Source organism: Ctenopharyngodon idella, chromosome 14, assembly GCF_019924925.1.
Source record: "Ctenopharyngodon idella isolate HZGC_01 chromosome 14, HZGC01, whole genome shotgun sequence".
In the NCBI taxonomy this organism is placed as follows: Eukaryota; Metazoa; Chordata; class Actinopteri; order Cypriniformes; family Xenocyprididae; genus Ctenopharyngodon; species Ctenopharyngodon idella.
In genome coordinates, this window is record NC_067233.1 from 18,914,513 (window position 1) to 18,929,626 (window position 15,114).

Here is a 15,114-nt window from a genome sequence, read left to right on the forward strand (position 1 = left end):
ATATATCAGTGGTAGGCAATATTTAAATATATACCGTTTTTTGCAATGATTGCATTTTCAGCAAAAATATAAGATATAAGATTCCCCGGAGTGTGTTCTTGTGTGAGTAAAATTTATAGAGCAGAAAGCACAAAGAAAAACACAGTATGCTAGGGTGTAAATGGCTTAAGTATGCCTGTTTTCTTGTTTGTTGGAGGAAGAGATCAATGAAGATTTCAGAGTTACCATGTACGTTTTTGTGTCCTGTGGTCATCAGCTGTCTGTGCGAGGAGAGATTGTGTGCATGCGGTCTGCTGTTGTAAAGCTGAGATAGGCACTTTGGCCTCATATATAATGTAAAAAGTGAATAAAAATTTCAGCAGTACTCGTTTAGTTACGCTCGGGTGGCTATGGAACACTTTGGCTAATGTGTCTTTTGGTCAGACCTGTCTGGGTTGACCTTCTTGCAAGGAGAAGTGAAGCCAAAAAGAACCAATACAGAGCCAATACAAAAACTGTGAAATGCAAAGGAATTAAAGATATTTATTAATAATGGAATTTGTTTAGATTTATTTAGTACCATTTGTGCAGAAAATTTCACTGTACTGCTAATAGACTTTGAGTAAAATTCATCTGGTTTAAATTAAAGTTTAAAATGGTCCATTTTTATTGCTATTTTTTTCAGCTTAATTATAAATATATTTATCTTGCTTCATACACCATTTTGGATTGCAATTTATTATAGGATTACCTTTAATGATGGGAAGTCTGACTCATTGTTTCATAAAATAGGTTTTCAGTGGTTCATTTTGGTCCCCATATAATTGTCATCACATGATGCGTGTTGTTAAATGAGAGCTAACTGTGAGTCAGGCTTGCTGAAAGAGTCTGTTTAGTGAGTCTATTGTTTACTTGAGAACCACGAGGACCAATTCAGTCCAGTTTGTGAAAGAATCATCTAGACCAAACGATTCACTGAAAAGATTTATTTAGTACTATTCGTGCAGAACATTTCACTTCACTGCTAATTGACAGACTTAAAAATTCAACTTGCATCTGGCTTAAATTAAGGGTTTAAAATAGTCCATTTACAATTTTTATTGTTAATTTTCTCCATTTTAATTAATTAGAAGCATAATTATCTTGTAGGATTGTCTTTTAATGATGAGAAATTGATTTATCAAGATGACTGCGAATTGGGTCTTTTGAGCAGTTTGTTCAAAACTGGTTCAGAAAAATGGATTTTCATTAGTTATTTTTGGTCCTCACATAATTGGCATTACATTGACCTGTTGGCGTTCTACTGTACCGCCCGCGGTACACATACCTTTCAAAAGAGACCAAAACCATGCATATACTCCACACTGTAAACCCGAATAAGTTGGCAAAAGTAAAAAAAAAAAAATTGAGGTAATCAGTCATTTTTTTAAGTTAAGAAATTCAAAGTTTAAGTTTGCAGAACTGGCAGATTTCAATTTTGTACTCATACATTTTAATTGCTCTTAACTTGAAATTTTTGAGTAGGCTTATTCATACATTAAACTATCATGTAATCTTAACTTTTATTTATATATGTATTTATCTATCTATTTATCTATCTATCTGTCTATCTATCTATATATATTCAATTAGGGCATTTATGTAGCTTTTATAAATGTAACCTAGAAGAAAAAAACCTTACTGGTGTGCATCTTGAGACAAAACAATGGCACTGACATATTTTAAGATGTGTCAGTATAAGTTTCTTTCAGTTAAAACAGCTCAAACATGCATTTTAGTCTATGACTAGCTTAAACCATGTCTGTGAAACCGGGGGAAAGTGTCAGTTTTGTGAGCTCAGAAGAAAAATAAAGTTCGAAATACTTGAAATACTAATTTGTTTAATTTGAGTTTGCCCTACTCAAACCAATTAATTATTTTGAGTGTTAGGGTTTACAGTGCAAATGGTTCAAGAACAGCATGCAGTTTACTTTGGGTATGCCTTTTTTTAGGCATTTTAGGCAAATTTTACAGGAATGCTAAGGGGTTAATTAAGATTATTGTGAGTCTGACTTTTCTGAAAGAGTGAGTCTCTGAAGGACAAATATGATCGATTCAGTCCAAGTGTAAAAGAATCATTCAGACCAAAAGATTCATTGAAAAGATAAAACTCGTAAGAATGATTTGTATACACGTCAGAGATCACTAATTACTAGTAAAATAAATTGCAAAGAGCCAGTTTAGTTCTAAGGGCTAGAGAGAGAGAGAGAGAGAGTAGAAAATGGTCATATGAAATTAAATTGACTGATTTTGGTGCAAGAAACCTTGATTAGCATTATAAGTAGACCTCTGGGGGGGAAATAAAATGCTGCAAAATTGTAGAAAACAGCCTTTTTAAAACTACCTCAGAATATGGGCTTATAATAACACAGTGAGTGCATGATAGATACCAGCCTGCGGAGATTCCCCACACAAACCAGAAGATCTAACCTTGTATAATTAGATTTTAAATCACAATAATCAACAGCTCTTGGCATCTCAAGGAAAGAAAGGTATTCGGTAGCGTCTGCTGCAAATAAAAGGCCCCGCTTACGGTTGTTCTGGGATCTGGAGGTTTAATTGGTTGAGCGAGTTCACCATTAGTCACTTGTGTGGCTGTTTGCGGTGAGCATAACAGCCCCGGCCGTGCCGTAATGACCCAGTAATCACACACACACATACGCAGCTAATAGCGAAGTTCCTTGCTTGTGTTTAATAGTACACCCGTGTTTGTATTACATCTCGCATACCGCCTGCCTATAACCAAGCACATCTGCGATTTACTGCCCGCTGTTCTTGTAAAGAATGTGGCTGTATGTGGCCCTCAGAAGCCCTTGGTTCTCTCTCGGCACCATTTGCCCTCCAAATGGACTGGCATTTGGCCGCCAGGCGCAGCTGCCCCTCCTCATCCTTCTCCATTACTGTCTGTTCTGGGTGAGGCCTGGTCCAAATGGGCCGCTGTGCCACTCTGCACTGCTCAGTCACTTATCGGCAGAAGGACAGAGGGATGGGGAGAGAGAGAGAGGCATGAAATCCTTAATGCATCTTGACTCTCTGAAGCCCTCACTCTGCCACTGCACCTGCCGGGCAGCCCGAGGCGACCGCAGTCCACTGGCAACTCAACCCTCAGCTCACTTTTGAAAGATGGCGGAGCGCTTGCTGGCATCTGCTCTTGTTGTTGCTGAAATCGTATTGGTGGCGTCAGTTTTTCGTGTGTGTGGCTATGCAGTTTTTTTGAATGAGCATCACGTTACTGACATGATGCTAATCACTTGATGTTACTGACTCTTCACTTGATGACCTGGCTGCGTTTATGTTTAGCTTTACATTTGACTTTGATTCATTTAGCAGATGCTTTTAACTTGAGTGATCCATCCTAAGGAGACTGTAGCACAAAAGTTGCGGTTACACTTACACTCAGTGTGTAAAATTAACACTAGCTAAGCACAAAATACAAGTAAAAAACGCCTTTGGTGAGTTTGAGTCATCAATTGTCTCACATTTAATTGAAAAATAATTTCAGTTTAAATCAAATTATAAGAATGATACTTAATGTCAGTGGCATACACTACCGTTCAAAAGTTTGGGGTCGGTATGATTTAATGTTTTTGGTAGAAGTCTCTTATGCTCACTGAGACTGCCTTTATTTGATAAAAATGAAGTAAAAATGTTATTACAATTTAAAATAACTTTTCAATTTTAATGTATTTTGAAATGTAATTTATTCCTGTTATGCAAAGCTGAATTTTGAGCATCATTACTCCAGTCTTCAGTGTCATGTGATCCTTCAGAAATCATTCTAATATGCTTATTTGCTGCGCAAGAAACATATTACTATTATTATCAATGTTGAACACAGTTGTGCTGCACTATTTTTTGTGCAAACTGTGATTGATTTTTTTTATGTATAGAAAGTTTAAACGAACAGTATTTATTTAAAAATGGAGATCTTTTGTAACATTTTAAATGTCTTTACTGTCGATCAATTTGTTGGTCAATTTAATGCAACCTTGATGAGTAAAGTATTAATTAATTGTCACCGTCCCGCTAACAGGACGCTTGGCACTATTTTTATTGCCTTTTTTCCTGTCACATATTTTAGTAATCATCATAAATGTATCATATGAAAGCTTAACTCAAAATTCATCCTGTTAATACCCTTTTGAAATCAGACATTGCTTTACCATGGAAACGGTACTTTAAGTCCTTTTACTGGGCTGTCATGTTTCATATTATGGTAACACTTTAGTATAGGGAACACATATAAACTATTAACTATGATTTTTCCCTTAATAAACTCCTAATTTACTTCTTATTAATAGTAAGTTAGTTGTTAAGTTTAGGTATTGGGTAGGATTAAGAATGTAGAATAAGGTCATGCAGAATAAGGCATTAATATGTGCTTAATAAGTACTAATAAATAGCCAATATTCTAGTAATATGTCACCCGGTGTTTTTTTTGTTTTTGTTTTTTGTTGGTATAGTGCCTAAACAAAATCTCATAGGTACTTTAATTTTTGTGATATCAATTTCAAATTTGGAACACAACTTGGATAGACATATGGCTTTCATTTTATAGCAATTTAGTAAAATATATATTTTGTATAAAATACAAAGTACAGTGGGTACGGAAAGTATTCAGACCCCCTTACATTTTTCACTCTTTGTTATATTGCAGCCATTTGCTAAAATCATTTAAGTTCTTTTTTTTTCCCTCATTAATGTACACACAGCACCCCATATTGACAGAAAAACACAGAATTGTTGACATTTTTGCAGATTTATTAAAAAAGAAAAACTGAAATATCACATGGTCCTAAGTATTCAGACCCTTTGCTGTGACACTCATATATTTAACTCAGGTGCTGTCCATTTCTTCTGATCATCCTTGAGATGGTTCTACACCTTCATTTGAGTCCAGCTGTGTTTGATTATACTGATCGGACTTGATTAGGAAAGCCACACACCTGTCTATATAAGACCTTACAGCTCACAGTGCATGTCAGAGCAAATGAGACTCATGAAGTCAAAGGAACTGCCTGAAGTGCTCAGAGACAGAATTGTGGCAAGGCACAGATCTGGCCAAGGTTGCAAAAAAAATTCTGCTGCACTTAAGGTTCCTAAGAGCATGGTGGCCTCCATAATCTTTAAATGGAAGACGTTTGGGACGACCAGAACCCTTCCTAGAGCTTGCCGTCCGGCCAAACTGAGCTATCGGGCGAGAAGAGCCTTGGTGAGAGAGGTAAAGAAGAACCCAAAGATCACTGTGGCTGAGCTCCAGAGATGCAGTCGGGAGATGGGAGAAAATTGTAGAAAGTCAACCATCACTGCAGCCCTCCACCAGTCGGGGCTTTATGGCAGAGTGGCCCGACGGAAGCCTCTCCTCAGTGCAAGACACATGAAAGCCCGCATGGAGGACTCCAAGATGGTGAGAAATAAGATTCTCTGGTCTGATGAGACCAAGATAGAACTTTTTGGCCTTAATTCTAAGCGGTATGTGTGGAGAAAACAAGGCACTGCTCATCACCTGTCCAATACAGTCCCAACAGTGAAGCATGGTGGTGGCAGCATCATGCTGTGGGGGTGTTTTTCAGCTGCAGGGACAGGACGACTGGTTGCAATCGAGGGAAAGATGAATGCGGCCAAGTACAGGGATATCCTGGACGAAAACCTTCTCCAGAGTGCTCAGGACCTCAGACTGGGCCGAAGGTTTACCTTCCAACAAGACAATGACCCTAAGCACACAGCTAAAATAACGAAGGAGTGGCTTCACAACAACTCCGTGACTGTTCTTGAATGGCCCAGCCAGAGCCCTGACTTAAACCCAATTGAGCATCTCTGGAGAGACCTAAAAATGGCTGTCCACCAACGTTTACCATCCAACCTGATAGAACTGGAGAGGATCTGCAAGGAGGAATGGCAGAGGATCCCCAAATCCAGGTGTGAAAAACTTGTTGCATCTTTCCCAAAAAGACTCATGGCTGTATTAGATCAAAAGGGTGCTTCTACTAAATACTGAGCAAAGGGTCTGAATACTTAGGACCATGTGATATTTCAGTTTTTCTTTTTTAATAAATCTGCAAAAATGTCAACAATTCTGTGTTTTTCTGTCAATATGGGGTGCTGTGTGTACATTAATGAGGAAAAAAATGAACTTAAATGATTTTAGCAAATGGCTGCAATATAACAAAGAGTAAAAAATTTAAGGGGGTCTGAATACTTTCCGTACCCACTGTATATTTAGTACAGTACATTTGTTTTACAGTTATGTGTAGTACGTGCTTTCAGCAATAATCTGTTGAGTGTCATCTTTAGTGTGTACCTGTTTTCCCAAGCATTCGTGAATTACAACCATTTAAGTTTGGATCGTGCATTTTCACATCTATTATCAAAAAGGGGGGTGACAGTTAAGGGGTTAAAAGGTTATGTAAAGTGATTCAAATCAACTCTCTGTGGGAATGCATGTAGAATATTCCTCACACTAAGCCACTGAACAAAAACATTGTCTTCACGTTGTTGCGACAGGTGCTGTTTACCAAGAGACTGACAATGACTCATCTTGCATATGATGTTATTAGTGACGCGCTGTTGTCAAAAATATGCTAGGAAAAGTTTTAGGGATAAAATAAAATACAAACTTAGGGATAAAATAAAAATACAAGCTGTGTTCCAATTATGCTGGATGTATCTCAGGAGATTCAGTTCACTTTTCAAAATGAGCTCATTTGTAATGTACTTCAATGTCATCAAACACTTAAATCAGAAGTTTTGAATATGATTACATCATATGCTTGTGATACCAATCTTTTCACTTGTATTGAAAATTAATTGGCTCCAGCTGCTTCTCACTGCAAATTGCTGTAAGTTAAAACCTATCAAATGACAACAAAATGAGAGTTTTAGGTGACATGAGCAACTGTAATCATTGACGACAGTGTTGAGCATACTTTATGCAAATAAGCACAGTGCAGATGTAACAAAGCAGCAAGGTTTTGAGAGCCTCAGGTGAAGATTGAAAGATCATTCCACCACTTTAGTAGGTTCAGTACCTGAAGTCATGTTTTTACATGCAAATATTTTGTCAGGCTCTGCATGATATCTGACATTTAGACTGAGCCTAGACGGAATGGATTCAAACTTTGCAAAATGTGTTAAGCTGCTTGTCTTCGCTGTTTGTTTAGTTTGCTTGTCCCTAAGATAATGCTGTTATCTAAATCTTCCATGTGATTATCAGTGCTAAGTCAAAATTTCCTGTCTGTTCAGGTGAGTATCTGTCTGGAATGTAACAGCAGTAAGCTCAGAGGACTCAAGCGGAAGTGGATTCGTTGTTCAGCTCAGGCGACCGTTCTCCACCTCAAGAAGTTCATCGCAAAGAAGCTCAACCTGACATCCTTCAATGAGGTATGTGATCCTTTAGATCTGAAGCTCCATAGGCCCTTGCACTTCAAACAAATTTCAAAACGGAACCCATTATCTGCCTTTTCCGTCTGCCGAAGATAACTCGTTAGAGACCTTTGCCACCACGCCGGCCGGCATCGCTGTTTCCTCCATGACAATGGCTCATGCGTGAGTCACCACACGGATTTCAAAGCTCCTCCGCGCTGTCACGATTCCCACAAAGCTTTCAGCGTGCCTCATATTTTCCGAGACAAATAATAGCCTGTAATATCATTTGCTCTCTGTCATGTATCTCACAGCCTGCCAATGTCTCATAGTGCAATTTAACACAAAACTTGACTAATTATTGCCGCTTCATCACCGTTTTTTCCCTCCTTTGTGTTAGAAATGTGTGGGCTTTTCCACCACACGCATCCATCAAAAACTTTCCCCCGCAATAATACTGTCAGATGCCTGTTGTTCTCTGCAAGTATCGAGAGTTATAGCTGCCAGCGGCACAATACTGCTCTGAGCCAGATAAAAAAATACGACTCCGAAATGGCAGCAGTTTGTGTAGTAGCTCTGCTTTGAAGTGCAAGAGAAAAGCAAAATCTTTGAAGAACTAAATTCTAATAAGCATCAAAAGTTTCACGCCGTCAGACGTTTCTGTCTCTCTGAACATCCCTGGTTTGCATCCCAGATACTCATGATGACTTTAAACTCTGAATAGTGCAAAGAGCTCACGGCCTCCAGCAGGTGTTGCTGTGGTTGTGCTGCTCTCGTTCGACTCACAGCGAGCCAAAACACACAGACACCAGCACTGGTGTTTCACTGCATGCTATTCCAGTGAGAGCGGCATCCCTTATTCTGTGATACACATAATCCTCTGGACGGTTATGGCTGCTCTTAAAGGTTTCGTGTCCTTTGTTTTGGCTTGAATAACAGGTTGAACGGAATGTTTTGACAGTACAAAGGACTGTCATTCTTCTGTAAAGCACCATAAAATCCCACCTGTCCCTTGAGACATTCGTACACAATTGATTATGCGGTTCTCAGGGATAGTTTCTGTTTGGTCGATTGCAACGTTCTGTGGTCAAATGTTTGTATAATGGCTGATAAACTGTATATTTGAGCTTTGCAACAGGCAAATGATGTCCTAAGTAGCTGTGTTAGCTTATTTCTTTCATATCACCCGCAGTCTTCTTTTTTTAATAAAATAATTTTATATTGTAACTTTAAAATAACCTAAATCAATATTTGATATTATATTATAATATATATTAGACAATATTGCCCTTTTTATAATTTTTTTTTATTTAGTGAGTAGCTGTGTAATGTGACTAGGCTTTGCATCAAGGTTTGTGATGTACAAAACAAATAAATATTTGAGAAAAATCTTTAAAAAATCTTTGAAACATTTTTAAAATCAGCTTGTCTGTGGGCTGTCTAATTACGTACACATCCTCTAGACACCGATAAGACGTTGTTGTTGTTTTTTTGTTTTTTTTAAGGAGTGATCACACAGATGCGTGGAGTGCAACAGAATTGAATCCTGTGATGCATTTTTAAAAGTTCAAATGTTTTTAACTTGACACAGCATTTTAAAAACGCGACACTTGAAACATTTACATTTGAGTCTGACAGTAATTGCCTTAATGTAATGTCGAAGGTGGTAAATTTAAATTTTATTGCTGTAATGGTGATGCTGGGCATGAATTTAAAGAAAAAACTTCTTAGCATTTTACTTTTTACGCTAAAGTTCTAAGCATGCTAAAACGTTTTAAGTTGTTAAAAATATTAAAGCTTAAAAATAATCAAGATAAAAACTAGGGATGTGTATGGATAACCAATAGGGTTGGGTATCGTTTAAATTTTAGCAATTCCAATTTCGAACAAGTAACTAATATACATTTTAAACATTAAAGACAAGTATACAGTCAGTAATACAAGTAGAACAAATAAGCAAATTAGGAATAGCACAAATAATTACAACTGAACAAAGTTCAGAAATTGAAATCAAATGTAAAATAACACTGCATAGTTTTCTTTTTATAAATAAAATATAGATTAATCCTTATTAAAGTTACAAAAGTTATTCAGTCAAGATCAGTGAGTGAATTTGTTTTTCTTTTGTTCTTTTAACATTAATGACAGACTGCAGCAGGTTTATTAGGCTGCTGTCACTTTAAGATCGAATGCACAGATCCAATATACTGTTACACATGCATTTCTTTTCAACTGTTTACGTTCAAATGAACAAAACCGACTGTGTTTACGAGGATATTTTGACATAGTTTTTTGTTTATTTGTCCGTTCAAGCACAAGATGATGCAAAAGAGAACTCAATTCAGTGTTTGCGCAATATATGAGAGGCGGCTTTTTGTGTGCGAGTGCCGAATTAAGTGCTCTTTCATGTCTTCTTGCACTTGAATGGTTTAAAACCACATTAAAATGCACACACGGGAATCAATAAACGGAATCAAAATTTGTATTTTAATTTTGTAGCAAGTATCCGATTCCTGCATTGGAATCGATTTTCGATTCCCAACCCTAATGGCCAACTAGTCATCCAGCAGTAGGTTATTTGACCATCCTGATCCATCTCTAATATTTTGCGATAATGATCAGCTGACCTATGTATTGGTCCTTTAAGATCATGGAAATCTAGTTTTGTTTAGACTACTGTAACATTTTTTTCTTTGTTTACTCCATTTGTGTGCTTATTTTCAGCTGGACATCTTATGCAATGAAGAAATCTTGGGCAAGGACCATACTTTGAAATTTGTTGTGGTAACAAGATGGAGATTTAAGGTAATTAATGATAAATTTGTGTGCATGCATGCTTGCTTTAGATTTCCCAGCTGTAGTCTTCCCATTTGCCGTCGTGATGTGCATGTCACGTGTATGCATGCATGGATAATTTGCATAAATTCATAATCATATACAGTATGTGAAGATATGAAATTGTTTTTATGTTGTCATGACCAGTATTTTATATTTATCTTGTCCGTCGTAAACAATGTTCATTCAAAAGCAAGTCAGAAATTGACATTTTGATGCACAGCGCATGTTATTTTTTTTAAAGGTTGCATATCTAATCCTGCTTCCCTGAAATGCCATTGCAAAAACAATAGAAGCCCTAGACTTTCTGTGCCATAGAGAGGCTCTATGACTTTCAGTCACATGAATGCATGTGTTTTGTGTGCGTTCCAGAAATCCCCCCTCCTACTTCATTACAGACCCAAAATGGATCTGCTGTAGTTGGACAAAAACGCTTGGTTGTTTTGGCCCAGTGGCTGAGGACTGTGCTACGTGCTATATATGCAGAGACCATCAACGCCCACACCAAACAAACAAATGCCCGTCAACACAGACACGAGCCAGCAAACAACAAAACCAGCACAGCCACTGCGACACTGGCGACTTACGGGAACAACCGCTTTTCTCTGTCTGTTTGTCCGCTATATGTCCTAGATATGTGAAAAATTGAGAGAAAGCATATATTTATACTTTTGTATAGATGAGAGAAGTGGAACCAAGACCCTATTGGTGCGCTGTTTACACTATTAAAACAAAAAAGACAAAAAAAAAAGGTCATAAGAAATGGTTTAACATTTTTTGTACCATTGGACTTTGTTCCCACCTCAATTATGGGCAAAAAGATGGTGCTCGGTGTCTGCCGTCCTCAATGGGAGTGTCCACTTTTACACTGCTAACCAGAAGAGAGGAGGCGTTTCAAATTGACCGCTCTCTCTCAGGTCTTACCCAACACTTCTCGGGAGCGCAGAGCCTTTCTATGCTTATATAAAGCAGTTTATATGAGTGTATTATCTCAGAGCGGCTTCTTTCTTTACTTTCCGGCGCCGCTACGAGTGGAATTGTGAATAAGCAAATTTATGTGTAGTATTTATGTTCTATTTACCAATATTGTATATAAAAGTTGTTGATGGAGAGAAGGGATGAAAGATGTAATGAAAGTGTGTGTGAAAGACTAAAGGCTAGAAAAATAGAGAGTGGTTTTCCAAAAGTGCTATATTTTGGCCTACGTTTATGTGGCTTCATGGAAAAGACTTTCAGCTCAATTCAAGCCAGATTCCGAATTGGGTGAATCTCTCAAAATATTGTCACCCCAAAATTAAATGGAAAAAAAATGCTTAAAGAAAATGAAGCTTGGTTTTAGGACGATTAAGATTTTTTTTTTTTTTTTTTTTGTAATATTTTGACATTATTTTCATGACAATTACGCAAATCTCATCCCAAATTCAGTCATTACCATAATGCATCTTTATTATTTTCAATACAGATTCACATTTCTTTAATACAGACATTTTTCACTGCAATACAGTTAAGAAAACTGCAGTTTTTAATCATTATTTGCAACACATATTAAAGTCAGTACAATTTATACAACTGTGATGTATAAATAAAATTTAAATAATATTTCACATTTTTATTTTTTTTATTTTTTGGATTTACGGTATTACGATAATGAGAAGTTTTGGAGAATATGCGTAATTGTTATGAAAATAATGTGACAATGCAAAAAATCCTAAATTAATTTCCTAAATTAATTCCAATAATAATAATTATAAAAAATATTTAACAAGAGCTATATATTTAGTTTTTTCTCCTTATTTTTTCCATTTGATTTTGTGGTAAAATTTGACCCACACAATTTGACAGGTTTCATGGGATTCACCCTATCAGTACATCTCTTTTCAGTGGTGCAGACTTTTCGTGATGCAAAAAGCTCATATTTTGGTCGGATGTTTAAGTGTCTAATTAAATGCAGCAGTTAAAAAAAGTGATTTTGGAACAGGAAAGGTGCTTTTAATCATTTGATCCTCACAAATGCTAATTTGCAGCTCTAGAATCATTTGTAAGGATGAATGCTTAATATGTTAATATCTTTAACTTGCATTCAAAAATAGCCAACCTGCCCCTCATATCCTCATATCGTACGTCCTGTGATATAATCCCTCAGCCTCAATGTCATATATGCAATGCATCACCTTTTAATTGAGACAAAATTATGAAACTTTCAGTCCTTACAATGACATGATGTCAGTTCTCCAATCCTCCGCAGTACGAATGTAACCCACAAGTAACCGTCCATATGTATTGTACAGCTATTTGTTTATCGCTGTCTTAGTGCCAAAGGCTTCATACACCCTCCTGACTTCACTCTATTCTGGATGGCAAGCTGTACAAATGGCAATTTAATACAGAGGAAAATGACAAATTGAGATCAGAGTTTAAGCGATATTTATGATTTGTCGGGTTAGGATAGTGAAAATTGGCTGATTTTTTTTTTTTGCAAGCCCTTAACGAATTGTGTACCAATATGGATGTTGGCAGACAAACTGCATCTAGTTGATCAAACATTAAAGGGCTCTTATCAGATTTCTAACGTAAATGTATTTGAAACATTTCTTAAGGAGCAAATTGACTTTTTATATCTAAACATTTACTTAAAAAAATCTGTTTTTACTTTAAAACAAGATGATGTGCGTCATCTACTATAGCAGTCAACTTTTACACGGGTAAATGCCAAACCAGCTTGACCAAATCTTTCTATATCTCATCATTACGTTATTCCACAAATACTGATATTTTAGATATTTAATACTGCAGTCTTGCATAGAAACAATGGTTCATCTGCCCGTGTCTTGTAATGTGAATCTCAGTATGCATTTTGTCTTCAGCTTCACATTTTTTTAAAGCTGCATATTTTTTTTGTTTTTTACTTTATTGCATCACCAATATGCTCTTGTAAAGAGGATGCTGTCATGATGATTTAAATATTGCGTTCTTCAGCCATTTCACACAAATATTAAATGGCTAGTGTTCCAAACACCGACTGCAGGTTTATTCCTCTCAGACTGGTGAAAATGCAACAAATGCATGATTTTACTGTTTTTATTTAATGCGTTTCTGATTCTCATTTTCGTCCAGCATTGGGTGTCTAAGGCTGGAGGGTCTTTCTTTAGGGAAAGTTGGGTTGGAGAGATTGTTGCCATGGCGAACGCTGGGGTGGGTCATTCTTTGGGGTCATTGCCATGGTGAAGGCTGGTGTTCGCAGGTATTTCTCCTATTTGAGCCAATAAACGGTGCTAATGTTTTGTACCTTTTAAAAATAAAACTGAACTAAACATGGTGCAGACCAGGGGCGAGTCTTAAAATACCTGTACTTTTCTTGCTTTTTTGAGATGTTTGGTGCTCTGGTTTTTACAACCTGTTTTAGGGGGATGTTGGTAGTGTATTCATGAAATTTCATTTACTGCTGACCCAGGAAATAAGTCTCAAATAGCAAAATAACACCATAATTGTCATCTTCTGTCTTAAAGAACACTGGCATTTAGAGTAAAGGCCTGTTGTTCATCACTTCTACAGCTTTGCTCCGTCATCACAGGATTTTAACATGGCAACTTGTTCTGGCACTAGTCTGTATTGTTAAACCTTTATTACAAATCTCTATGCGGTTGCTCCATTTTTTTGACAAGCGATGAAGGCAACTTGGAAGACAGGGTTTTTCGCTCTAGTATTGTTTAAATCACCACAAAGTTTCAATCTCCCAGGGCTTCATTGTGCATGAGAGGTGTCTTAGCGCTCTGAGGTAGATTCGCTATACTTCGCAGTATTAGATAGATCGATGCTCGGGCCATGTTATCAGGCTTGCATTGAGACATCAGCGCTACTTCACTTGACAGGCAGGCTGTAAGAAGCTTACTAGAGACCTGCTTTACTGCTTTAGAAGCTGTGGACTGTGTCCAGACTGAAGTTGCCAAGACTGGAGGGTGGTCTTCTTATCATTTACGTTTGCTAGCTTTTTGGCAGCATGTTGGCTCTGTGACAATGGTGCTCCGTGAACTGAGCTACAAATTTAGAGATGTGGAAATTATGTCAGAGGATGATCCTTGGGTGAATCTCAGGATATTATGTGTAACAGTATTTGTGTCATGTATTTCACCCCAAATGGGGAAAAAAAAAAAAAATTATATTTTGCTATTGTATAAAGGCCTTTGTGATCTTTTTTTAATGACAATACAGCACTTTTTTCCTCCTATTGTCATTACCGTAATGCAAAAATTTCTCTCTCATTACTGTAATGTGGAAAAATTATACACCATAATATATGTTGTAACATTTATTCTGATGTAATTCAATTATTACAATATTGGACAATATAATAATTGAATTGCATCAAATTATATATACATTACACACACTGCCCGGCCAAAAAAAAAAAAAGTAGCTGTTTGGATTTTAATTGGCAAATACTTAAGAGTCTATGGATGGATCATTATTACAGTGATTATTATGTTTCTAGCATGTTATATGTTTGGCAACGGTTCTTTTAACCCTTAAAGATGGAGTGTGTAGCTTTTCATTTCTTAAACAACCATGTACAGTAGGGAGACACATCATGGCCATATTCCAGGATGACAATGTCAAGATTCACCAGGGTTAAAATTGTGAAAGAATGGTTCAGAGAGCATGAAGAATCATTTTCACACATGAATTTGTAGACCTTAATTTCATTAAATGTCTTTTGGATGTGCTGGAGTAGTGCTTGACTTTTGCATTGTCAATACAAGATCTTGACCAAAAATTGATGCACCTCTTGATGGAAATAACATCACAACATTTATTTCCATCAAGAGGTGCATATTTTTTTTGGTCAAGATCTTGTTTTGACAATGCAAGAGGTGAGCACTCTGTAAAGTCTCCTCCAGCACA

General features: G+C 36.8%; 1 protein-coding gene across 1 annotated transcript in view; it reads left to right on the forward strand.

Moving 5' to 3' along the window:
• Positions 1 to 13,228, forward strand: part of LOC127494081 (polycomb group RING finger protein 3) — a 48,912-nt gene extending 35,684 nt beyond the window's left edge. Inside the window, exons 8-10 of the mRNA XM_051859675.1 lie at positions 7,261 to 7,398; positions 10,105 to 10,185; positions 10,588 to 13,228. Coding sequence (XP_051715635.1) covers positions 7,261 to 7,398; positions 10,105 to 10,185; positions 10,588 to 10,635 — 267 coding nt within the window. The 3' untranslated portion in view covers positions 10,636 to 13,228. The remainder of the gene's footprint in view (positions 1 to 7,260; positions 7,399 to 10,104; positions 10,186 to 10,587) is intronic.
• The last annotated feature ends 1,886 nt before the right edge of the window (positions 13,229 to 15,114 follow it).